This window comes from Pongo abelii, chromosome X (assembly GCF_028885655.2).
Source record: "Pongo abelii isolate AG06213 chromosome X, NHGRI_mPonAbe1-v2.0_pri, whole genome shotgun sequence".
Taxonomy (NCBI): domain Eukaryota; kingdom Metazoa; phylum Chordata; class Mammalia; order Primates; family Hominidae; genus Pongo; species Pongo abelii.
The window spans coordinates 1,375,500-1,398,775 of NC_072008.2; the positions used below are offsets into that span (position 1 = coordinate 1,375,500).

At 55.7% G+C, this 23,276-nt stretch overlaps 1 protein-coding gene across 2 annotated transcripts; it reads left to right on the forward strand.

The window, feature by feature from the left end:
- The first annotated feature begins 540 nt into the window (after positions 1-540).
- On the forward strand, positions 541-11,423 carry LOC100457067 (A-kinase anchor protein 17A). 2 transcript variants are annotated; one of them, XM_009234560.3, is made up of 5 exons: positions 541-699; positions 2,373-3,153; positions 4,284-4,432; positions 8,049-8,289; positions 9,516-11,423. In XM_009234560.3, the coding sequence occupies exons 2-5, from the start codon at positions 2,392-2,394 to the stop codon at positions 10,449-10,451; spliced, it is 2,088 nt and encodes a 695-aa protein (XP_009232835.3). In that variant the 5' UTR covers positions 541-699; positions 2,373-2,391; the 3' UTR covers positions 10,452-11,423. The 2 variants fall into 2 exon arrangements, with proteins under 2 accessions (XP_009232835.3, XP_063577282.1); XM_063721212.1 differs by lacking the exon at positions 541-699 and adding an exon at positions 1,417-1,699.
- The last annotated feature ends 11,853 nt before the right edge of the window (positions 11,424-23,276 follow it).

A 23,276-nucleotide genomic window follows, 5' to 3' on the forward strand; every position in this document is an offset into this window, starting at 1 on the left:
ATAAGTTATAATTTATTATTTCATAATTACATTATGTAATAGTACGCATTATTAATAAAATAATTAACAATTCAATTAATAGTTAACTAGCAATGTATATGTAATTCTATAATTACGTCATCGAGTATGATATCCAATTTATACATAAATTATATTATTCAAGTGTATTACCCATAATTTGCAAGTATAGTATAGAATCCCGTTATAGGATCCTATTACATTTTAGAATTTTAATATATATATTTGCTTCGAAATTGGAATTTACACCCCACACCGGCCCCCCTCCTGTTTGGCTTAAGGGCTATGACCACAGACCCTGGCCCAAGTACGTCCCCTGGTTACCCGCAGGCAGGTGGCACCATGGGTGGGGTGGGGGGCGGGGGGCGGTTGAGCCGACTCGCGCACGCGCAGTGCAAAAGGCCGGGCTCCCGGAAGTCCCGCCTCCCAGGGGCGGAGCCAGGGCAAGAAGGAGAAACCGGGTGCTGCCGCGCGGCCTCTTCCGCGAGCCCGCGCGCCGGAAGTGGAAATGCGTCATAGAGGGCGGGCGGCGACGGCGGTGGCGGCGTCGGAGGCGCCTCCAGGGGACGGTGGCGGCGCCCGGCGGTGAGGCCGCGCCTGTCCAGGGATCGTCGGGGGACGGCGGGAGCTTGGGCCGGCGGCGGCGGCGGCGGCCTGGGACGCAGGCGGAGCCCCGCGCAGGTGAGTGCCGCCCCCGTGCCGCCCGGGCCTGGCTGCAAGCGGCGAGCGCTTCGCTCCTCGGGCCGGGCCCGGGGGGCCGGGGCTTGGGAGGCGGGGCCTAGGGGTCTCGGAGGTGACGGGGCTGGGGTTGGGGGGCGTGGGGTTGGGGGGCTGGGAGCGCCTGGGGCTGTACGGGGGAATCGGGGGCTGGGGAGGTGTGCGGTCGGGGTCCGGGGGTCCCCGGAAGTAGGGGTGGGGGCTGGAGCGGCTCCTGGGACTCCACCGAAGGAGCTGAGGCCTGGAGCGGTGTCGGAGGGCTGGGAGCTCGGGGGATCGGATGCGCGGGAGACTAGGAGGCCTGGGACTAGGGGACGTGGCGCTGCGGTCCCTCCTCGGTCTATAGTGGGAAGCAAGGGGCTGTCCGGGGTTTTCGGAGGCTGGGGCAGTGCTGTGTAGGTTGGGGTATTGGGGCTCATCCAGGAGGGCGGTGGAGGCGGAGGGGGACTGAGGAGCTGGGGGTACCGAGTGGCCAAGGGCCTGAGCGTGTGTGGGGCCCTGCAAGGGGTGCCAGCGGCAGCCTGAGGCTATGCTGGGGGGCTGCGGTAGGTGACAGTACCAGGAGCAATGCTTCGTAGTGGGGATTGGGCAGCCAGGTGTACCGGGGTGGTCGGAGGGCGCTGGACGCCACAGTGGGGAGGGTTCCTCCGTGGTGAAGTTGCTGGGGCCGCCTGGGTTCTGGGGGAGGAGTTCACTGGTCTCCGTCCAGGCTGGAGCCCCTCCCTGGTGCCCCACTGACCTTTTCTGGTAGCTTCTCCACCCTCCCTCCCTTCTTTCGCACCTCCCACCTGGGGCTTGGGCGAGGAGGCCCTCTCCTGGGCCCGGCAGGAAGCCTCCAGGTGGATGTGGTGGGCGGCCGGGCCAGAGGCGGTCACCTGAGATGTTTGGGTTTCTGTGAGTGAAGCTTCCTCTGCTTGGACTTGGCCGTCAGGAGGTGGCTGCCCGTCAACTCAGCAGGGAAGAGGTGGGTTACAGAAGGTGGGTGCAGGAAGAAGGCGCAGATGGGGGACTCCGGCCCCTAACTTGTGGAAAGTTCCTTGTACTTTTTTTTGGCTTTGAGTGGGTTAAAGCTGGGATACGTCTGGCCTTCGTGGAGATTACTAGGGTTCATGGTTCTGGATTGTTTTTGTAGCCCGAGACTTCCTGTTTTATCAGGGCAAGGACAGGGCCGCCGCCTCCTCCACAAAACCTTTCCAGATGCCTGCAGCTGTGCTCTCCCTGGCCCCTTCCGTTCCCGTGCAGATAGGCGTTTGTAGCTTCCCCGCGTTTGTAGCGTCCCCGTCCCTACTTGACCTCTGTGAGGGGCCTGGACGTGCTCAGCTTCCTATTCTGCAGGCCTTGGGAGCTGCTGGCTGCTTGCTGTAGCGTGTCGGGCAGTGCTGACCGAGGCTTTGACGCTAACCTGTTCTTTATCAGCTCGACTTTTTCTCCTTTGGTGTAGTCTTAATGATTTCAAAAAGTAAAAAACTCCGTTGAGATGGCTTTTAACAAAGTGGAGACCAGTCTCTGACACAGCAGAGAGACACTGCTGTTTCCCTTCTTCTCCGGGTCCAGAAAGTGCCGGCTGGCGTGGCCCCTCCTCATTGGCGGGGGAGGTGGGGGGTGCTGGTGCTGACCGTCTGCGTCTTATGTTTCAGGCCCAAGGTCCCGGAGGCTATGGCAGCGGCTACCATCGTGCACGACACGTCTGAGGCCGTGGAGCTCTGCCCCGCGTACGGCTTGTACCTGAAGCCCATCACCAAGATGACCATCAGCGTGGCGCTCCCGCAGCTGAAGCAGCCGGGGAAGTCCATCTCCAACTGGGAGGTGATGGAGAGGCTGAAGGGCATGGTGCAGAACCACCAGTTCTCCACGCTGCGTATTTCCAAGAGCACCATGGACTTCATCCGCTTCGAGGGGGAGGTGGAGAACAAGAGCCTGGTCAAGTCTTTCCTGGCCTGCCTGGACGGCAAGACCATCAAGCTCAGCGGCTTCTCCGACATCCTGAAGGTGCGCGCGGCCGAGTTCAAGATCGACTTCCCCACCCGCCACGACTGGGACTCCTTCTTCCGCGACGCGAAGGACATGAACGAGACCCTGCCGGGGGAGCGGCCGGACACCATCCACCTGGAGGGGCTGCCCTGCAAGTGGTTCGCCCTGAAGGAGTCGGGCTCCGAGAAGCCCAGCGAGGACGTCCTGGTCAAGGTGTTTGAGAAGTTCGGGGAGATCCGGAACGTGGACATCCCCATGCTGGACCCCTACCGGGAGGAGATGACGGGCCGCAACTTCCACACCTTCAGTTTCGGGGGGCACTTGAACTTCGAGGCCTACGTGCAGTACCGTGAGTACGTGGGCTTCATCCAGGCCATGAGCGCCCTGCGCGGGATGAAACTCATGTACAAGGGCGAGGACGGCAAGGCCGTGGCCTGCAACATCAAGGTGAGCCCTGGGCGCCCAGACCCACGCGTTTCCTCCCTCCGGCGGCTTCCTTCCAGTAGGGTCGGCAGCACGCTCCCAGCCACACCCCTGAGGCTGTGGGGACCTCCCCTAAGTAAAATGACAGCAACAGTCCTGTGCCTGTCCAATTTCAGAGGCACAGGTGTGAGGTTGAGTAGGGGTCCCGTGCTGTGGTTTTGGAAATTTGGTATCTTAAGGAAGATGTGGAGGAGACACAGGTCGTATAGTAGGTGAGGGGTGGAGCCTCAGGAACTCTGACAGGGATTTGAACCGTGTCAGAACCAAGAGAACCTGGCCTTCCCAGAATGCGCCTTGAAACCAGGGCTGAATGTTCCCTTTAGCCTCATTGCTTTTTTTTTTTTGTTGAGACAGAGTCTCGATCTGTTTCCCAGGCTGGAGTGCAGTGGCGCGACCTCTGCTCACTGCGTCCTGCGCCTCCTGGGTTCGAGCGATTCTTCTGCCTCAGCCTCCCGAGTAGCTGGGACTACAGGCGCGTGCCATCACGCCCGGCTAATTTTTGTATTTGCAGTAGAAACAGGGTTTCACCGTATTGGCCAGGCTGGTCTCGAACTCCTGACCTCGTGAACTGCCTGCCTCGCCCTCCCAAAGTGCTGGGATTACAGGCGTGAGCCACCGCGCCCCGCCTAGCCTCATGTGTTTTGACCCGTGTTGGCTTCACAGTGACAAATGAGCCAGCCTCCTGGAGGGGGTTTTGTGGCCTTAAGATGTGCCCCGTGGGTGTGGGCAGGTGGCCCCGGGGTGGCCTGCTCAGTGATCGTGGCCGCAGGGCATGGTGGAGTCGGGTAGCGGAAGGGGAGCCGTGTCTTGCAGCAGTGGTGTGTCACTTGTGTTCAGTAAGTGGCAAGGGCTAGTTGGTGTTCCTCGTTGAGTTGTAACTCCGTGGGATGAGGTAAGTCTTGAGCCACTGATGGTGACTTGAAGGGATTCGTTCGGCTTCTGGGCCCCACTGTCTGCGTCTGCATCGGACGTGAGTGGTGAGCGGGCGCTCAGGCTCTGAGTCCACTCGCCCCTACGGCCTGGGAGAGGGCGCCTGGCCGTGTGTCTGGGGGGCTTTGGGGGAAGGCCGTCTGACACTGTTTTTGCTTTTAAAGGTTTCTTTTGATTCGACCAAACATCTGAGTGATGCCTCAATTAAGAAGCGTCAGCTGGAGAGGCAGAAGCTTCAGGAACTGGAGCAGCAAAGAGAAGAACAAAAGCGCAGAGAGAAGGAAGCGGAGGAGAGGCAGCGAGCGGAGGAAAGGTACCTTCTGCAGGAGCGGGCCCTCGGTGTTGGTGTCCGGCACCTGGGAGTGTGCGCAGACCCGTGTGCTTGTGTCTGCATGTATTCCTGTGCGTGTGTGTGTGCATGCATGCTTGTGAGCTTGTGTGTGTGCCTGTGTGCATGGATGCATGTGTGCCTGCAGGCATGCGTGCCTGTGAACTGGTGTGTGTACTTTGTATGTACATATGTGTGCCCGAGTGTGTGCCTGAGCATCTGTGCACACGTGCCTGTGTGTGCGTGCATGTGTGTGAGCTCATGTGTGTACCTGTGTGTATGTACGCATGTGTGTCCATGTGTATGTGCCTCTGCGTCTGTGTACACGTGCCTGTGTGTGCATGTGTGCCTGTGAGCTCGTGTGTGTACCTGTGTGCGTATGTACGCATGTGTGCCTCTGCGTCTGTGTACACGTGCCTGTGGGTGTGTGCATGCGTGCCTGTGAGCTTGTGTGTACCCGTGTGCATGTGTGTACCGGTGTGCGTATGTACGCATGTGTGCCGTGTGTGTGCCTCTGCATCTATGCACACGTGCCCGTGTGTATGCATGCGTGCCTGTGAGCTCATGTGTGTACCTGTGTGCGTGTGTGCGTATGTACACATGTGCCCACGTGTGTGTGCGCCTCTGCATCTGTGTGCACGTGCCTGTGTGTACATGCGTGTCTGAGCTTATGTGTGTACCTGTGTGTGTATGTGCGCATGTGTGCCCACGTGTGTGTGCCTCTGTATCTGTGCACATAGCACATATGTACCTGTGTATGTACATACCTGTGTATGTACTTGTGTGTGCATGTATGGGTGTGTGTGCCTGCCTGTGGGTGTGCAGCTGTGCATGTGAGGACCTGCGTGAGTAGCATTTGAGACACAGCAGAATATGCACGTTTCTCTTCTTTTTCCTGTCACACGTCGTGGTCTGACACGATCTCTGCCGGCTTCCAGGACTGCGCCTTTCCTGCAGAGCCACCTCTTCTCCCTCTACACGCTGTTCACACATCCTGCTGAAACAAGCAGAATGCCTTGGCCGTTTGCAAGTTTGCATTTAGGTTGAGGCTACATTTACAAAATGAAGTAGAGGGTTGATGGTGATGGCCAGATTTAAAAAAAAAAAAAAAACCAATGATAGACAAAAACCCAGTTTCACATAAGAGGCCTTTAAAGCAATTGCCTGGGTCGTTCACTGTGGTTGGGGTACCAGAGACAACCTCAGGTCACTCTTTGTAGCCCCTTTTATCTTCTTAGCATTGCAGGAGGGAACCAACAACTTTCTGTGAATCCCGTGAGGTGGAATCCTCCTCCTCCTCCTCCTCTTCCTCCTCCATCCCTCCCGCTGTGCCCTCCTAGTAAGGCGGAGTCCTCCTCTTCCGTCCCTCCCGCCGTGTCCTTTGATGACTTTGGTGCGTCCTGCACGTCTGTTGGGCTTCATGTCGCCGATATCAAGTCTGGGACGTGTTGGACTTGGCTGGGGGTCTCCTGGACAGCCTCTGGTGGGACCAAGTTGGTCCGTTTTGTTTCCGTTTCTCACTGCTTTATGTGACGCTGGTGCCAGTGTGTTGATGTGTGTGGCTGGTGATGTTTGCACGAGAGTCCTGGCACTGAACTGGGAGCAGGTCCATCCTGCCCCTGGTGTTCTTTACATAGCCCCCGTTGCCTCCCCAGGGGAGAGTCGGGCTGTCAGCCTCTGAATCTGAACCCCGAGGGCTCCTTAGATGAGGCAGGCGCAGCGTGTAAGCGAGTGGCCGTGAATGTGCTGCGGGGGGCCCATGTCAGCCGTCAGGAGTCCCGGGACCCAAGGCAGGAAGCACAGAGAGGCAGACGCCCTGGGAGGGAGGGACATGCTGCTGCGTCGCCATCCTGGGAGGTGGCCCCTGGGAGGGGCGGTTCGGATGTGGGCTTGAGTCAGGGTCCCCTGTGCCAGCCGCTGTCAGGCCGACCAGGACAGTTGGGGTGGGAGACAGTCCTGGGACGTTATAGGGACTCTTCTAGGGTGCAGACACAGCCCAGGCCTAGATGAATGTGCCTGTCCATGTTCTGGAAGTGTGGAGTGGGATTCAGAGCCTCGGACCTCTCAGTGTTGCAGGAGTGTCCCTGCAACATTTCAGAAAGCAGCTTGGGGGTGAGGAGAAGCTGCACCCTTGATCTTTCCCTGAGGAGAGATGGACGTTGGAGAAGTGGGGTGTGTCTCTGCAGGGAAGGGATCTCGTCTGCCTGGCCAGACCACAGAGGGATCGGAGGAAGTGGGGCTGGGCCATGAGGTTCTCGAGAGCAGGACGGGGTGTCCAGAGCCCTGGGGAGGGGCAGGCCTGTTGTCTGGGGGAGCTGGCCGGGAGGGCTCCACACACAGGGCCGTACTTGCCCCTGCTGCCCCCACTGTCCTTCCTCAGAGGCTGAGCATGAGGGGAGGCCCAGGGCAGCCTCTGGCGTTTCTTTCTGGTGGGTGGAGATGAGGCGTGTTTGCTTGTTCGGCCCTCACGTGTAACTTGGAGCTTGATGAGAGCTGTCCTCTGAAAGCTGCCCAGCCTTGAGGCGTCGGTGTGAGTCCTGCCCAAGGGCGTGCTATGTGCTGGGCTTCCCTGAGCCGCCCTCCAAGCTCGTGGGGCGGTGACAGCTCACAGGGCGGTTAAACCTTCAGCACATGAAACTGCCTGAGGACCTTCCTGCCTGAGGACCCTGTGGATCACTGCCTGGGCGTCGGCACGTGGCCCGGCCCCCTTCTTGGGGTGGCAGAGAGCGGGATGCCTTTTCTCCCCGCCTGCTCCTCCTTATCCCCGTGTCTCCTCTCGCTTTGGTGTCTGCGTGGGTCTGTGTCATCCCGGCGGGCTTTGTGGCCTCATCAGGCAGTTGGCGGCACCCACCCAGGCTTCAGAAGTCTCCGCCTCCGTGTTGTGTTCCATAGGAACAGCTGTGACTTGTTCCCATGTCCGGTGTTGGTTTAAATGCATTTGAGAGCTGCAGGGCAGGGGAGGGTGAGCTAGGGAACTCCCTACTGTGTCTTGTGGACTCTCTCTGGGGACCGTGCCCCTCCCCGGCCACATTCATCCTCACTTCCTGGACGCCCCTCTCCACAGGAAAAGTGCAAGGAGGTGAGTGGCGTGGCTATGGTTGGATTTGTTTAGAGAGAGGTCCCCCCGTGCCAGTGCCATGTGGTGCCCTCACAGGATTCCTGCACGACACGGAGTCACCCAGCGCGGTTCCTGGTGGGCAGAACCGGCCTCCTCCACGCCGCTGTGCATCCCGGGGCCTCGTCGGGCCTGCTGGGGTTCCTCTTTCACCCATCCGTCCGTCTGTCTTTCCCCTGGCTGGGGGTGTGGCTTTTGATGTGTTCGGTCCAGTGGTCGTTTTCTTCGTGGTTTCCGGGTTGGGTCACACTTAGCAGGCCGGTGTGTTGGAAGGTCGCGGAGGTCCTCGCCCAGCTCACTCCTTCCGCCTCTCGGGCTGCTTTGAGTCAACCGAGGTCCACTTTGGGACAAAGAGTTAAATGCTTAATCGTTCGACTGTAGCCTTTTCCACCTTGTGTGAAAAGCCACTTGTATGGTGTGTGGTGTATGGTGTGTGGTGTGTTGGCTGCAGCGCGCCGTGACGAGCCCCCGGTGTGTTCCACACAGGAAACAGAAGGAGCTGGAAGAGCTGGAGCGAGAGAGGAAAAGAGAAGAGAAGCTTCGCAAGAGGGAACAGAAGCAGAGGGACCGTGAGCTGCGCCGGAATCAGAAGAAGCTGGAGAAGCTGCAGGCGGAGGAGCAGAAGCAGCTGCAGGAGAAGATCAAGCTGGAGGAGCGCAAGCTGCTGCTGGCGCAGAGGAACCTGCAGTCCATCCGGCTCATCGCCGAGCTGCTCAGCAGAGCCAAGGTACCCGGGGGCTCCCTCTGCAGCCGCCAGCCGCGCCCGGGCTGCCCTCGGTGCCCTCCCCTGAAATGCGGGCGGCGTCACGGCGCCGTTTCCCCGCCGGCTGCAGCTGTACCCGCAAAACCAGCTTTAAGGCCGAGGATGACGGCTCCTGCCCGGGAGGGTGTGGCGCTTGTCTGTCGTTCCCGATGATTTCAGAGCTGTGACAGTTTCCTTTTGCAAAGCTGGTGCATCCAGGTTCCCTGAGCAGGCTGGCAGCCTCCCGGGGGCCGGGGCAGAGGCTGTGTGTTTCCTTTGGGTCGGGGCAGTGGCAGAGAGTGCAGGGGGCCGCTCTCTCTGGCCCGTGCCTCTGTGTGTGGTCAGCTGGCCTGGCTGTGACCTCACCAGTGGCCCAGAGCAGAGGGGCAAGGTGGGCTGGAGGGAGGGCTGAGCACACAGAGGGGGCCTGCCATGGGCCCGGGTCCCTCCTCCGCAGGGTGAACCTGACAGGTCTCACCAGCGCCGGTACTGACGACCCCCTCAGCACCAAGAGCCTCCTTGCTCCTCCTGCAGGCGCGACTGGTAACTCCCATGAGCCCGGGGCCAGGGCCCACAGACAGACAGACCTTCCCAGGACAGACGTCCCCGGCACGCTCCTTGTCCTCAGGAGGGCTGCGTCCCCCTGGAGTCCAACGCGGGGCGACCCCATAACCTGTTGTCTGATTACAGTTGTGATAAGTCCCCGGGAAGGAGCATGACAAGAGGCTGAGACATGTGGCAGCCCAGTCCTTACCTCATGGTGAATATTGAAGACACTAACCCAGGCTAGGCCAGGCTCGCCCCGCAGCTACGGCGGCGGCATGTGTCTGCGGCGTCATCTCAGCTCCCTGTTGCTGGCGGCCGCTTGTGACCTAACCGCAGGCGCCTGTGTGCAACGTGGTGGGGCTCCCGGCAAGGCCCGGCTCTGCCCAAGAGGCCCGCCCCAGGGCTGCGCCGAGTCGCTTTGCCAAGGGGTGTCCTTCTCACTCAGACGCATGATGGCCCCAGGTGTGGCCGCGGGAGCCCAGGGATGGACGGGCTGGACCTGGCTCGCCGTAGGAGACGCCCCCCACCCCAGGGCTGGAGTCCAGCCAGGCCGCTGATCCTGCATCCCCAGACCATGGGGCCTCCAAACACCTTCCCAGCTCCTTTCCCACGTGTCCGGCCAGGCTCAGGAGTCGGGCTCAGCTGCACTTTCCTCTTCCCTGCAGGCGGTGAAGCTACAGGAACAGGAGCAGAAGGAGGAGAAGCTGAGGCTCCAGCAGCAGGAGGAGCGGCGGCGGCTGCAAGAGGCCGAGCTGCGGCGGGTGGAGGAGGAGAAGGAGCGCGCGCTGGGCCTGCAGCGGAAAGAGCGGGAGCTGCGCGAGCGGCTGCTGAGCATCCTGCTGAGCAAGAAGCCGGACGACAGCCACGCACACGACGAGCTGGGCGTGGCACACGCCGACCTGCTGCAGCCCGTCCTGGACATCCTGCAGACCGTGTCGTCTGGCTGTGTGAGCGCCACCACGCTGCACCCCCTCGGGGGCCAGCCCCCTTCCAGTGCCCCCAAGGAGACCCCGGCCCACCCAGAGGCCGACAGCGCCCCCAAAAGCGTGAACGGGAGCGTGGCCGAGGAGGCCCCGTGCAAGGAGGGTCAGAGCTCCTGTCGTGTGGCCCCCGAGGATGGCTCTCCAGAGAAGAGGTGCCCAGGCGGCGTCCTCTCGTGCATTCCTGACAACAACCAACAGGCCAAGGGCATCCCTGCCTGCGAGCAGAATGTCTCCAAAAAGGACACCCGGTCGGAACAGGACAAGTGCAACCGGGAGCCCAGCAAGGGCCGGGGCCGGGCCACCGGAGACGGGCTCGATGACCGGCACACGCGGGAGAGGAGCCGGGCCAGGCAGGCCGGCAGCAGGGAGGACGGGAGGCCACGCAAGGAGCGGCGGCCCCACAAGAAGCACGCCTACAAGGATGACAGCCCCCGCCGGCGCAGCACGAGCCCGGACCACACCCGGTCCCGGAGGTCCCACAGCAAAGACAGGCACCGGAGGGAGCGGAGCCGGGAGCGGAGAGGCAGCTCCAGCAGGAAGCACAGTCGCCACCGCCGCCGAAGTGAGCGGTCGCGCTCCCGGTCCCCGAGCAGGCACCGCAGTACCTGGAACAGGTAATGACGGACACGGCCTCCCCACGGCCTGTCCGGGAAAGACCAGGACCTGCTCGAGCGTCCTGGCCGCTCCTTGGCCGCTCTCCGTCCACCCCTGCAAAGCCAAGACCCTTCTCCAGCCACGAATGTCCGAGGAGCCCGCTGGCAGGAAGGAAGACACCATGCTTTAGAGATCCATCTGTCTCCACTCACCACAGCATACTTGGCACTTCAGTTTCAAACACGTAGTCCTTTAAAACTTGATCCGATAGCTTTAATGCGGCCAGTCCTCTCTCAGTCAGGAAAATTGCACAGACCGACAGTCGTGAGGATGGCAGAGCTGCTGCATTCCCCCACACGGGGATTTCTGTGTCTGCTTGGCAACCTCCCCACGTGCACGGCCTAGGAGGTGCACGTAACGCGGCAGGGGAGACTCATCCAAAGGTGTGGGCCACCAGAGTCACACCAGCACTAAAAAGAAAAAGCGTTGCCCTGGTGATTTCCCCCCCCCCCGTTTGTAATTTTAACTGATCGGGAAATGCAGTTTGGGTGGGATGCCGAATCGTCATGCTGACATTGAGTCACGGGTGAGGGAGGTACAAGTCCTTTAAGATCAAAACTCAAACGGGCCGTTCTTTCTAAGGTGTCGGTATGTGGGGAGTGGTACAAAATGGTCTGATGCTCCTTAACTTCAAAAACATTCACTTTTTACAACTTCAAGGAATTAAGCATAAAAAAGATTGGTTAAAAGCTTTGGTTTCTAGTAAAGGTTAGTGTGTGTGGTTTTTTTAAGAAGCTGTTTTGCTAAATTATTTTTACTTGGAATGTTTCAAACAGATTTCAGGCTGCAAACTTGTTAAGTTTTATAATCGTTTGCTTCTCCAAGTGAAGCTCAGAAATACTTAAAAATAGCTGTAACGTTTGCGTTAGGAAAGATGGTGTTTATTCCAGTTTGCATTTTTATGGTGAAATAAAATCCTTTTCCAATGAACTAAAATTTTTCACGCTTACGATTTTTGTGTTTTTATGTTCCTTGGACTGCATTATTCGGCTCAGGCTAGCCAAATGCGTGTCAAACCAGTAGAAATTGTTCGCTTTTCCTAGAACTGCTGATTCAACGATCATACATCACACAGCTCTCCCGCGGCCGTACGGTAGTAACCTTCTGAGAGGAGGATCCTGGGTCTTAAGAGGCATCTAATTTGTTTGCTGAGAACATAAACTTAGCCAAATTCCCAAAACCAATCTTTTTTAAAGCCAAGGAGCTGTTTTTAAAGCAAATTTAAAACACGGTTGTTCTTTTTTTTTTTTTTGAGATGGAGTCTTGCTCTGTTGCCCAGGCTGGAGTGCAGTGGTGCGATCTCGGCTCACTGCAAGCTCCACCTCCCGGGTTCACGCCATTCTTCTGCCTCAGCCTCCCGAGTAGCTGGGACTACAGGCACCCGCCACCACGCCCGGCTAATTTTTTTGTATTTTTTAGTAGAGACAGGGTTTCTCCATGTTAGCCAGGATGGTCTGGATCTCCTGACCTCGTGATCTGCCCGCCTTGGCCTCCCAAAGTGCTGGGATTACAGGCGTGAGACACTGCGCCCAGCCAAAGACGGTTCTTTTCCCCACCTACAGTAGTGGTCACAGGTAGTGTCGGCGCTGCCTGCTTGACCCAGGTTGGAATAGTCTGTGCCTCTGTTTAATTAAAACACAAGCCTCCTTCGGGACTGGAGGGCTGGACACGTGCCTGTCCCATCCCCAAGCTCATATCACTAGCACACAGATGAGCACTACACACACACCTGTCTCTCAAATGGCTCTGTCTGGCCTGAGACCAGCAGACAAGATGTGCCCAGACACAGTGTTTGCAAACATGGGCCTCTCAGAAGTCTGCATCTGGCCGGGCGCGGTGGCTCACTGAGCGCCTGTCATCCCAGCACTTTGGGAGGCTGAGGTGGGTGAATCACGAGGTCAGGAGATCGAGACCATCCTGGCTAATATGGTGAAACCCCATCTCTGCTAAAAATACAAATTAGCCGGGCGTGGTGGCGGTCACCTGTAGTCCCAGCTACTCGGGAGGCTGAGGCAGCAGAATGGCATGAACCGGGGAGGTGGAGCTTGCAGTGAGCCGAGATCATGCCACTGCGCTCCAGCTTGGGCGACAGAGCAAGACTCCTCTCAAAAAAAAAAAAAAGTCTGTATCTGTGTCGGTCTGTCCAGCCCAGCACTGAGCTTTTTGCCTGTTCAGTAGTTACAAGAACGTTGCCAGGGCCAGGCATGGTGGCTTACACCTGTTATCCCAGCACTTTGGGAGGCCGAGGCAGGTGTATCACATGAGGTCAGGAGTTCAAGACCATCCTGGCCAACATGGTGAAACTCTGTCTCTGCTAAAAACACAAAAAATTAGGCGTGGGGATGGGCACCTGTAATCCCAGCTACTCGGGAGGCTGAGGCAAGAGAATCGCTTGAATCTGGGGAGCGGAGGTTGCAGTGAGCTGAGATCACACCACTGCACTCCAGCCTGGGCGACAGAGCGAGACTCCTCTCAAAAAAAAAAAAAAACCAAAGTTGCCAGGACCAGATGCTGCTCTGGGCACCTGGGATATGGTGCTGGAAAAGACAGCAGTCCCTGCAACGCTGAGGAATGTGTAGATAACAGGGATGAGAAGTCCCAGTGAGAGCTTCTCGAGCGAGCTGTGTGCGCAAGACAGAAGGGTGGACGTGGTGTCTGAGGTCAAGAAGTGAACGTGGCTGGGGAAAGGAGTAGGCAGAAAAGAAGCAGGAAAGGTGGACATGGAGCTGATCGCACTCACGAGGCTGACCCACTCCAGACTTTTGGGACGAGAAGCAAGAGGGCTGTTAGCTGGGAGTGTGTTGAGTGTGGCGGCTTGGTGTGCTGGTGGACTGGGCTAGGGGGTGATGGGAGAGAAGGTGGCAGAACTTGAATGCGTGTTGCCTTGTGATGTGGGTGGGCGGTCTAGGAAAGCTGGAGAGCACCACCCCCAGGCATATAGAATTGGGTATCTGTGGAAGAGATTTAGGAATCTGAACTCCCTTACTCTGTTTTCTCTTTTCTCTATCGCTCGTGCTCTCTCTCTCCTTCCTTCCTTCCCTCCCTCCCTCCCCCCTTCCTTCTCTCCCTCCCCCCTTCCTTTCTCCCTCCCTGCTTCCTTCCTTCCTCCCCACTTCCTTCCTCCCTTTCTTCCTTCCTCCTTCCTTTCCTTCCTTCTTTCCTTCCCTCCCTCCCCCCTTCCTTCCTCCCTCCCTGCTTCCTTCCTTCCTCCCCACTTCCTTCCTCCCTTTCTTCCTCCCTTCCTTCCTTCCTTCCATCCTTTCTCTTTCCTCCCTTTCCTTCCTTCTTTCCTTCCCTCCCTCCCGCCTTTTTTCTTTTCCTTTTCTTTCCTTTTCTTTTTCTTTCTTCCTTTCTTTCCTTCTTCCCTCCTTCCTATTTCTTTCTCTTTTTTTATTTTTTGAGACGAATTCAAAAATTCTAAAATTTTTGAATTTTTAAGTAGCGGCAGGATTTCTTCATCTTGGCCAGGCTGGTCTTGAACTCCTGACCTCAGGAGGTCCACCAGCCTCGGCCTCCCAAAGTGCTGGGATTACAGGCGTGAGCCACCGCACCCGGCTGAAACTTCTCTTCTTTGCTCTAGGGGTCAGTAGCAGTAAGTAGCGGCTGATAGGTGAGAATGGAGATTAATTGAAGCAAGGGTGTCACTGATTAGATTTTATCTTTACACTTGAGCCTGGAAGGAAGAAATGAAAGCATTCAACCCGAGGAATATTGCCCCACAAATTTCTGGGGTGAGCATAGGAGATTGGTGTGTGCGTGCCCTACCCTTCTCCCTCTCTCAACCCCTCTCAGACTCTCCCGTTTCTCCCTGCTGTCTCTTCTCCGTCCTGTCTCTTCTCTCGCCCAGCTTCCCCTCTGCTTGTCCTCTCTCCCAATCTCTGTTTTTGTCTCTGTCTCTCCTCCTCTCTCTTTTTTTTTTTTTTTTTTTTTGAGACGGAGTCTCACTGTTGCTCAGGCTGCAGTGCAATGGCGCGATCTCGGCTCACTGCAACCTCCGCCTCCTGGGTTCAAGCAGTTCTCTGCCTCAGCCTCCCAAGTAGCTGGGATGACAGGCACGTGCCACCATGCCTGGCAAATTTTTTGTATTTTTAATAGAGACGAGGTTTCACCATATTGGCCAAGCTGGTCTTGAACTCCTGACCTCGTGATCCACCCGCCTCGGCCTCCCAAAGTGCTGGGATGACAGGCGTGAGCCACCGCGCCCAGCCTGTCTCTCCTCCTCTCTTAATCCTTCCTTCTCTCCTCTCGCCCAGCTTTGCCTCTGCTTGCCCTCTCTCCCTATCTCTATTTTAGTCTCTCTTTGTCTCTCTCGTCTTGTGATTTAGGGCATTTTGTGTTCAGTCCCTTTCTAGTGATTCGGATTATTATCTCATGATGGGTCATTTAAAATATCCACAGTAGGCCGGGTGCAGTAGCTCAACCCTGTAGTCCCAGCACTTCAGGAGGCCGAGGCCGGTGGATCTCCTGAGGTCAGGAGTTCAAGACCAGCCTGGACAACGTGGAGAAACCCTGTCTCTACTAAAAATACAAAGTTAGCCGGGCGTGTTGGCACATGCCTGTAGTCGCAGCTACTCAGCAGGCTGAGGCAGGAGAATTGCTTGAACCCGGAGGGCGGAGGTTGTGGTGAGCCGAGATCGCACCATTGCACTCCAGCCTGGGTGACAAGAGTGAAATTCTGTCTCACAAAAAATAAAAAATAAAAATAAAAAATCCACAAGGAATTTCATTTCCACCTGGCGGAACAGAAAAATAATGGATTTATTCCAAAATAGGAGTGAGAAAGTGTGATTCTCTCATTCATACCCCTTTATGACACTTAGTTCTGAACTGATTTGCCTCATGTGTTCAGTTGTGATCTCAGGATCTCTTTTAGGCAAAAAAATCAAACTTCCCTGTTGAGTATGGCCTGTGTCACGGTGACCATCCTGGGCTCCTTCCGTTTTTTTGTTTTTTCTTTTTTTTTTTTTTGAGACGAAGTCTCGCTCTGTTGCCCAGGCTGGAGTGCAGTGGCGCGATCTTGGCTTACTGCAAGCTCCACCTCCCGGGTTCATGCCATTCTCCTGCCTCAGCCTCCTGAGTAGCTGGGGCTACAGGGGCCCGCCACCACGCCTGGCTAATTTTTTGTATTTTTAGTAGAGATCGGGTTTCACCGTCTTAGTCAGGATGGTCTTTATCTCCTGACCTCGTGATCCGCCAACCTCGGCCTCCCAAAGTGCTGGGATGACAGGTGTGAGCCACCGCGCCCGGCCTACTTGTTTTTTCTCAAGACACAGTCTCGCTCCGTCTCCCAGGCTGGAGTGCAGTGGCACAATCTCGACAGAATCTCCACAACCTCTGCCTCCCGGGTTCAAGTGATTCTCCTGCCTCAGCCTCCCGAGTAGCTGGGATTACAGCTGTCTGCCACCACTCCTGGCTATTTTTTTTTTTTTTTTAATTTTTAGTAGAGATGGGGTTTCACCATGTTGACCAGGCTGGTCTCGAACTCCTGACCTCAGGTGATCCACCTGCCTCCCAAAGTGCTGGGAATATAGGCATCAACCACCGCACCCAGCCTCACCAGGTAAACTTTCAAGTTCAAAAGTGCAGCTTGGAATTCCAGCAGGAAGGAGGATGGGGATATGGGTACGTGTGAAAAAAGCAGCGGTGTGTCTACGATTCCACTCTCTGTGTCTACTTGGACACATTATTCAGCTCCCACTCAGAAGTGAGAACACGCTGCGTTTGACTTTCTGTGTCTCCGTGATTCAATTAAAGTAACGGCCTCCAGGGTAACAAAACCACATTTCTATGCCCTAAATCTATAATATATCAAGGTAAAAAAAAAAAAAAAAAAAAAGGGCCAGGCGCGGTGGCTCACCCCTGTCATCCCAGCACTTTGGGAGGCCAAGGCAGGCGGATCACCTGAGGTCAGGAGTTCCAGACCAGCCTGGCCAACATGGTGAAACCCCCTCTCTACTAAAAATACAAAAATTACCCGGACGTGGTGGTGCGTGCCTGTAGTGCCAGCTACTCGGGAGGCTGAGGCAGGAGAATCGCTTGAACCTGGGAGGCGGAGGTTGCAGTGAGCCGAGATCACCCCACTGCACTCCAGCCTGGGCGACAGAGTGAGATTCCATCTCAAATAAATAAATAAATAAATTAATTAAATAAAATACATTTCAAAAGTGCCAATATGACATGAACTGCTGTTAATTTGTTCACCTGTATTGTTAAAATGGATGAATATGGTTATCAGATTGCAATCACGTTCAAATTCCATAGGCCCCAGCCTTCAGGATGAAGCAACGAGCTTTTGAAAAATTATATATTCTATGTCTAAAACGGCACCATCTGCATTTTTGAAAAATTTTAGATGATATTACAAATGCGTAGGTTGGCTCATGCCTGTAATCCCAGCACTCTGAGAGGCCGAGGCAGGAGGATAGCTTGAGCCCAGGAATTTGAGAACAGCCTGGGCAACATAGCAAGACCCCATCTCTACAAAGATAAAAAAATTAATCAGGCTTGGTGGCGGGCACCTGTAGCCCCAGCTACTCAGGAGGGTGAGGCAGGAGAATTGACTGAGCCCAGGTGTTCGAGACCAGCCTGGGCAATATGGTGAGAACTTGTCTCTAGCAAACATACAGAAACTTTTAAGTTTTTAAACTAGCTGGGCGTGGTGGTGGATGCCTGTGGCCCCAGCTACTTGGGGGGCTGAGGTAGGAGGATCACTTGACCCCAGGATTTCAAGGCTGCAGGGAGCAATGATGGTGCCACTGCACTCCAGACTGAGCAACAGAGTGAGACCCTATCTCTAAAAGAGAGCCCCTCTGTCTCTGAAAAAAAAAAAAAAAAAAAAAAAAATAGGCCGGGCGCGGTGGCTCACGCCTGTAATCCCAGCACTTCGGGAGGCTGAGGCGGGCAGATCACGAGGTCAGGAGATCAAGACCATCCTAGCTAACACGGTGAAACCCCATCTCTACTAAAAATACAAAAAAAAATTAGCCAGGCGTGGTGGCGGGCACCTGTGGTCCCAGCTACTCAGGAGGCTGAGGCAAGAGAATGGTGTGAATCCGGGAGATGGAGCTTGCAGTGAGCGGAGATTGTGCCACTGCACTCCAGCCTGGGTGACAGAGCGAGACTCCGTCTCAAAAAGAGTAAAAAAATAAAAAAGTATAGAAAAACGTGCATGCATGGGGAGTCTAGGAGAGGCCCCTGCCCTTGGCCATAGCCATGGATGTCCAGGTGGTGATGGGTTGCCCTGGCCTGCTCCGCAGGCCTCCAGCATCTCCAACAGCGGCTTCCCAGGGGATGCTGAAGCTGCGACCGGACCGGCCAGCTCGGGCAGGGGTGAGCGGAGCTGCATCACCCAGGCGTCCTGTCTGGGACCTCCTCCCATGCTTCCCTCCTGGGCACCTGCCCCTCCTCACTGGCTTATCCTCCTTCCCACCTACTGGAGGACGCGCACACCCTCCTGACGGAGGACACGCACACCCTCCTGACGGAGGACACGCGCACACCCTCCTGATGGAGGACACGCGCACACCCTCCTGATGGAGGACGCGCACACCCTCCTGATGGAGGACGCGCGCACACCCTCCTGATGGAGGACACGCGCGCACACCCTCCTGATGGAGGACGCGCGCACACCCTCCTGATGGAGGACGCGCACACCCTCCTGATGGAGGACGCGCGCACACCCTCCTGGAGGCATTCTTAAGCCCCGTCCACCGGCCCAGGAGCTGGGGCATCCCGTGTTTCCCGCCTTGCTCTCCTGCTCAGCCTGACTCAGAGCGGGAGCTCGACCCCCTACCCTCCCCGCTGTACGCCGCCCCAGCAAACCTCCCCAGTTTGCACCCGGCCGCTGGATCAGCCTGCACAGGGGCTGCCGCCTCCGTCCCAGATGGCAGGGGCTTTTCCCTGCACCCCGCCTCACTCAGCTCATGCCTCTGCTCCTGGTGAAAAACTTCTCCCATCACTCCGTCCCGTCCCCTCTCTGCAGCAAATGACTTCTCCAGGCTGCCAGAGACCACCGAGGCACTCAGTCCGGAGGCCCATCTGTGCCAGGGTCATTGGGAGGTAAATGCAACAGCCTTTACCTCTCCAGGCCACCCCTGATCCTACTCCAGCCAAGCCTCCAGGTCACCCCTGTCCCTACTCCAGCCAAGCCTCCAGGCCACCCCTGACCCTACTCCAGCCAAGCCTCCAGGTCACCTCTGACCCTACTCCAGCCAAGCCTCCAGGTCACCCCGACCCTACTCCAGCCAAGCCTCCAGGTCACCCCTGGCCCTACTCCAGCCAAGCCTCCAGGTCACCCCTGACCCTACTCCAGCCAAACCTCCAGGTCACCCCTGACCCTACTCCAGCCAAACCTCCAGGTCACCCCTGTCCCTACTCCAGCCAAGCCTTCAGGCCACCCCTGACCCTACTCCAGCCAAACCTCCAGGTCACCCCTGTCCCCACTCCAGCCAAGCCTTCAGGCAGTCCCACTCACCCAAGTTATACAAAACCTCCTGGGCTTTCTGGCCAACTCTCTGACCCAAACATCCCATCCCCAAAATGGCAGCTTCTGACCGTGTCCAGACCACGCACGCTTCTCCTGAGACCATCCTCCCAGACCCTGTCTCAAGGTGGTGAGGGGGTCTGTGCAATGTCCCTGAGGGCTTTTAAAGCCACCCTGTCTCCTGTCCATCTGCCCCCTCCCCTCCCTCTGTCTTTCCAGATGCTCTGCGCACGCGGGGTTGTTGTCTCTTCTTCGAACAGCCTGGACGCACTGCCGCTACCCCACGGCCTCCGCACCTGCTGTTCCCTCTGGCAGAGATGGTCTTTCCAGGGAGCACCCACCAGATCCCTCCTGCCTCGGATTTCAAAGACTTCCACAACCACCATCACCCCAAAATCCAGCTCTCCCTCCCCTCTCCTTCTGTCCACACCCCCAAATCACCTTCTAACATCTTCAGCTTTTTTTTTCTTTTTTTTGAGATGGACTCTCCCTCTGTCGCCCAGGCTGGAGTGCAGCGGCGCGATCTCGGCTCACTGCAACCTCCACCTCCCGGGTTCAAGCGATTCTCCTGCCTCAGCCTCCCAAGTTGCTAGGATTACAGGCACGCACTGCCAAGGCCAGCTAAGTTTTTGTATTTGTAGAAGAGATGGGGTTTCACCATGTTGGCAGGCTGCTCTCAAACTGCTGACCTCAAATGATCCACCTGTCTTTGCCTCCCAAAATGCTGGGATGACACATGTGAGCCACCACACCTGGCCGAGATCTGACGGTTTTATAAGTGGGAGGTCCCCTGCTGTACCCGCCCTCTGGCCTGTCGCCAGGTAAGACATGGCTTTGTTTCTCCTTGACTGTCCTGCCGTGACTGTGAGGCCTCCCCGACCACGTGGAGAACTGTGAGTCCATTAAACATTTTTTTCTTTATGAATTACCCAGTCTCAGGTATGTCTTTATCAGCAGCATGAAAACAGACTAATACAATATGCTTGTCAGCCACGTGTGTGTCTTTTTTTGGAGGTGTCTGTTGGCCGGGCACGGTGGCTCGCGCCTGTCATCCCAGCACTTTGGGAGGCCGAGGCGGGCGGATCACAAGGTCAAGAGATCGAGACCATCCTGGCCAACACAGTGAAACCTTGTCTCTACTAAAAATACAAAAAATTAGCCGGGTGTGGTGGCGGGTGCCTGTAGTCCCAGCTACTCTGGAGGCTCAGGCAGGAGAATCTCTTGAACCCGGGAGGCGGAGCTTGCAGTGAGCTGAGATCACACCACTGCACTCCAGCCTGGGCGACAGAGCAAGACTCCATCTCAAAAAAAAAAAAAAAAAAAAATTACCCAAAATTACCCAGTCTCAGGTATGTGTTTATCAGCAGCATGAAAACGGACTAATACAATGTGTTTGTTGGCCACGTGTGTGTCTTCTTTGGAGAAGTGTCTGTTGGCTGGGTGCGGTGGCTCATGCGTGTTACCCCAGCGCTTTGGGAGGCCGAGGCAGATAGATCACCTGAGGTCAGGAGTTCGAGACCAGCCTGACCAACATGTGAAATCCCGTCTCTACTAAAAATACGAAAATTAGCCGGGTGTGGTGGTGGCACGTGCCTGTAATCCCAGCTACTGGGGAGGCTGAGGCAGGAGAATCCCTTGAACCCGGGAGACGGAGGTTACAGTGAGCCGAGATCGTGCCACGGCACTCCAGCCTGGTGACAAGCGAGACTGTGTTTAAAAAAAAAAAAAAAAAAAGCGTCTGTTCATGTCCTTTCTAAGACTCCACTCTCTAGTAACTGTGTTCCTGCCCTTCTCAATTCCTAAGGCAATCGCCTTAACTCAGATCCCTGAGAAATCCCCACAGCAGGCAGAGATTTGGCCTCCTGACATCAGCCCCTTCTGTCTCCACGTAAGGTGTCCCCAAGGACCCTTCATCGCTCTGAACGTCAAGGATTTCTCTCTTTTTCTTTCTTTCTTTCCTTTCTTTCTTTCTTTTTTTCTTTCTTTCTTCCTTCCTTCTTTCCTTCCTTCCTTCCTCCCTCCCTGCCTCCCTCCCTCCCTTCCTTCTTTCTTTCTGTATCTGTCTTTCTTTTCTTTCTTCCTTCCTTCTTTCTTTTTCTTCCTTCCTTCCTTCTTTCTTTTCCTTCCTTCCTTCCTCCCTCCCTTCCTTCCTTCTTTCTTTCTGTATCTGTCTCTCTCTATGTCTTTTCTTTCTTCCTTTCTTCCTTCCTTCTTTCCTTCCTCCCTCCCTTCCTTCCTTCCTTCTTTCTGTATCTGTGTCTTTTTCTTTTCTTTCTTTCTTTCCTTTCTTTCTTTCTTTTTCTTTCTTCCTTCCTCTCTCCCTCCCTCCCTTCCTTCCTTCTTTCTGTCTTTCTGTATCTCTCTCTCTCTTTTCTTTTTTTCTTTCCTTTCTTTCTATTTCTGTCTCTCTCTCTTCCTTTTCTTTCTTTCTTTTCTCTTCTTTCTCTCTTTTCTTTCTTTCTCTCTCTCTTTCTTTCTTTCTTCCTTTCTTTCTTTCTCTGTCTCTCTCTCCTCTCCTCTTTCTCTCTCTGTTTCTCTCTTTCTTTCTTTCTTTTTCATACAGACCTCACTATGTTGCCCAGGCTGGAGTGCAATGGTGCGATCTGGGCTCACTGCAACCTCTCCCTCCCGGGTTCAAGCAATTCTCCTGCCTCAGCCTCCCAAGTAGCTGGGATTACAGGCATGTGTCACCATGCCCAGCTAATTTTTGTATTTTTAGTAGAGATGGGGTTTCACCATGTTGACCAGGCTGATCTTGAATTCCTGACCTCAAGTGATCCTCCCACCTCAGCCTCCCAAAGTGCTGGGATTACAGACATGAGCCACCTCACCTGGCTAATTTTTGTATTTTTAGTAGAGTCGGGGTTACACCATGTTAGCCAGGCTGGTCTCGAACTCCTTACCTCATGTGATCTGCCCCACATTGCAGGGATGACAGGCTGTGTTTATATTTTTCCCCCAGAATATCACTCTGGAGGCTGGGAGTGGTGGCTCATGCCTGTCATCCCAGCAGTTTGGGAGGCCGAGGTGGGCAGATCAGCTGAGATCAGGAGTTCAAGACCAGCCTGACCAACATGGAGAAACCCCATCTCTACTAAAATTACAAAATTAGCCGGGTGTGGTGGCAGGTGCCTGTAATCCCAGCTACTTGGGAGGCTGAGACAGAAGAATCACTTGAACCCGGGAGGCGGAGATTGCAGTGAGCTGAGATTGCACCACTGCACTCCAGCCTGGGCAACAAGGGAGACACTGTTTAAAAAAAAATCACTCTGGGTGTATTACATTCCGCTTTCTATCCTGAACCTTTCCTTCACCCCCACACACGCCATGTGTCCTGAGAAATGGGGCAGAGACCTGGCATGGTCATTTTTTTTTTCCTGAGACAGAGTCTCGCTGTGTCACCCAGGCTGGAGTGCAGTGGCGCGATCTTGGCTCACCGCAAGTTCCGCCTCCCGGGTTCAGGCCATTCTCCTGCCTCAGCCTCCCGAGTAGCTGGGACTACAGGCGCCCGCCACCACGCCCGGCTAATTTTTTGTATTTTTAGTAGAGACGGGGTTTCACTGTGTTAGCCAGGATGGTCTCGATCTCCTGACCTCGTGATCCGCCCAACTCGGAGTCCAAAAGTGCTGGGATTACAGGTGTGAAGCACCGTGCTCAGCCCCTGGAGTAGGGACAGGGGTGACCTGGAGGCTTGGGTGGAGTAGGGGCAGGGGTGGCCTGGAGGTTTGGCTGAATTGCTTGAACCCGGGAGGCAGAGGTTGCAGTGAGCTGAGATGGTGCCACTGCACTCCAGCCTGACAACAGAGCGAGACTCCATCTCAAAAAAAAAAGGGTCTCACTGTGTTGCCCAGGCTGGCCTGCTGCAAAGGGTCTCACTGTGTTGCCCAGGATGGCCTGCTGCAAAGGGTCTCACTGTGTTGCCCAGGATGGCCTGCTGCAAAGGGTCTCACTGTGTTGCCCAGGCTGGCCTGTTGCCCAGTCTGGTCTGCTGGCATCTTGATGTTAAACTTCCAGCCTCCAGAAGCGTGAGACAACTGTTTTTTTGAGCCACCCAGTTTACAGAAATTCGCACGACCCCCAGAAATGAATACAGAACCTGTTCAATCCATAAGACGATTAATGAGTGCTAATGATGGGTGAGCATATTGGTTTGGGATCAGTTCTACAGCTGATGAGTCAAGGGCTCGGGGGGGCCTGATGCAGACTATTTTGGGGCTGCGGAGGGGTGCCCAGAAAGCCAGGGAATTCCCACACGCTTTGTGATCCCCTAATAAGGTTAATGAACATTTCTAGAGTGATCCGTCTTT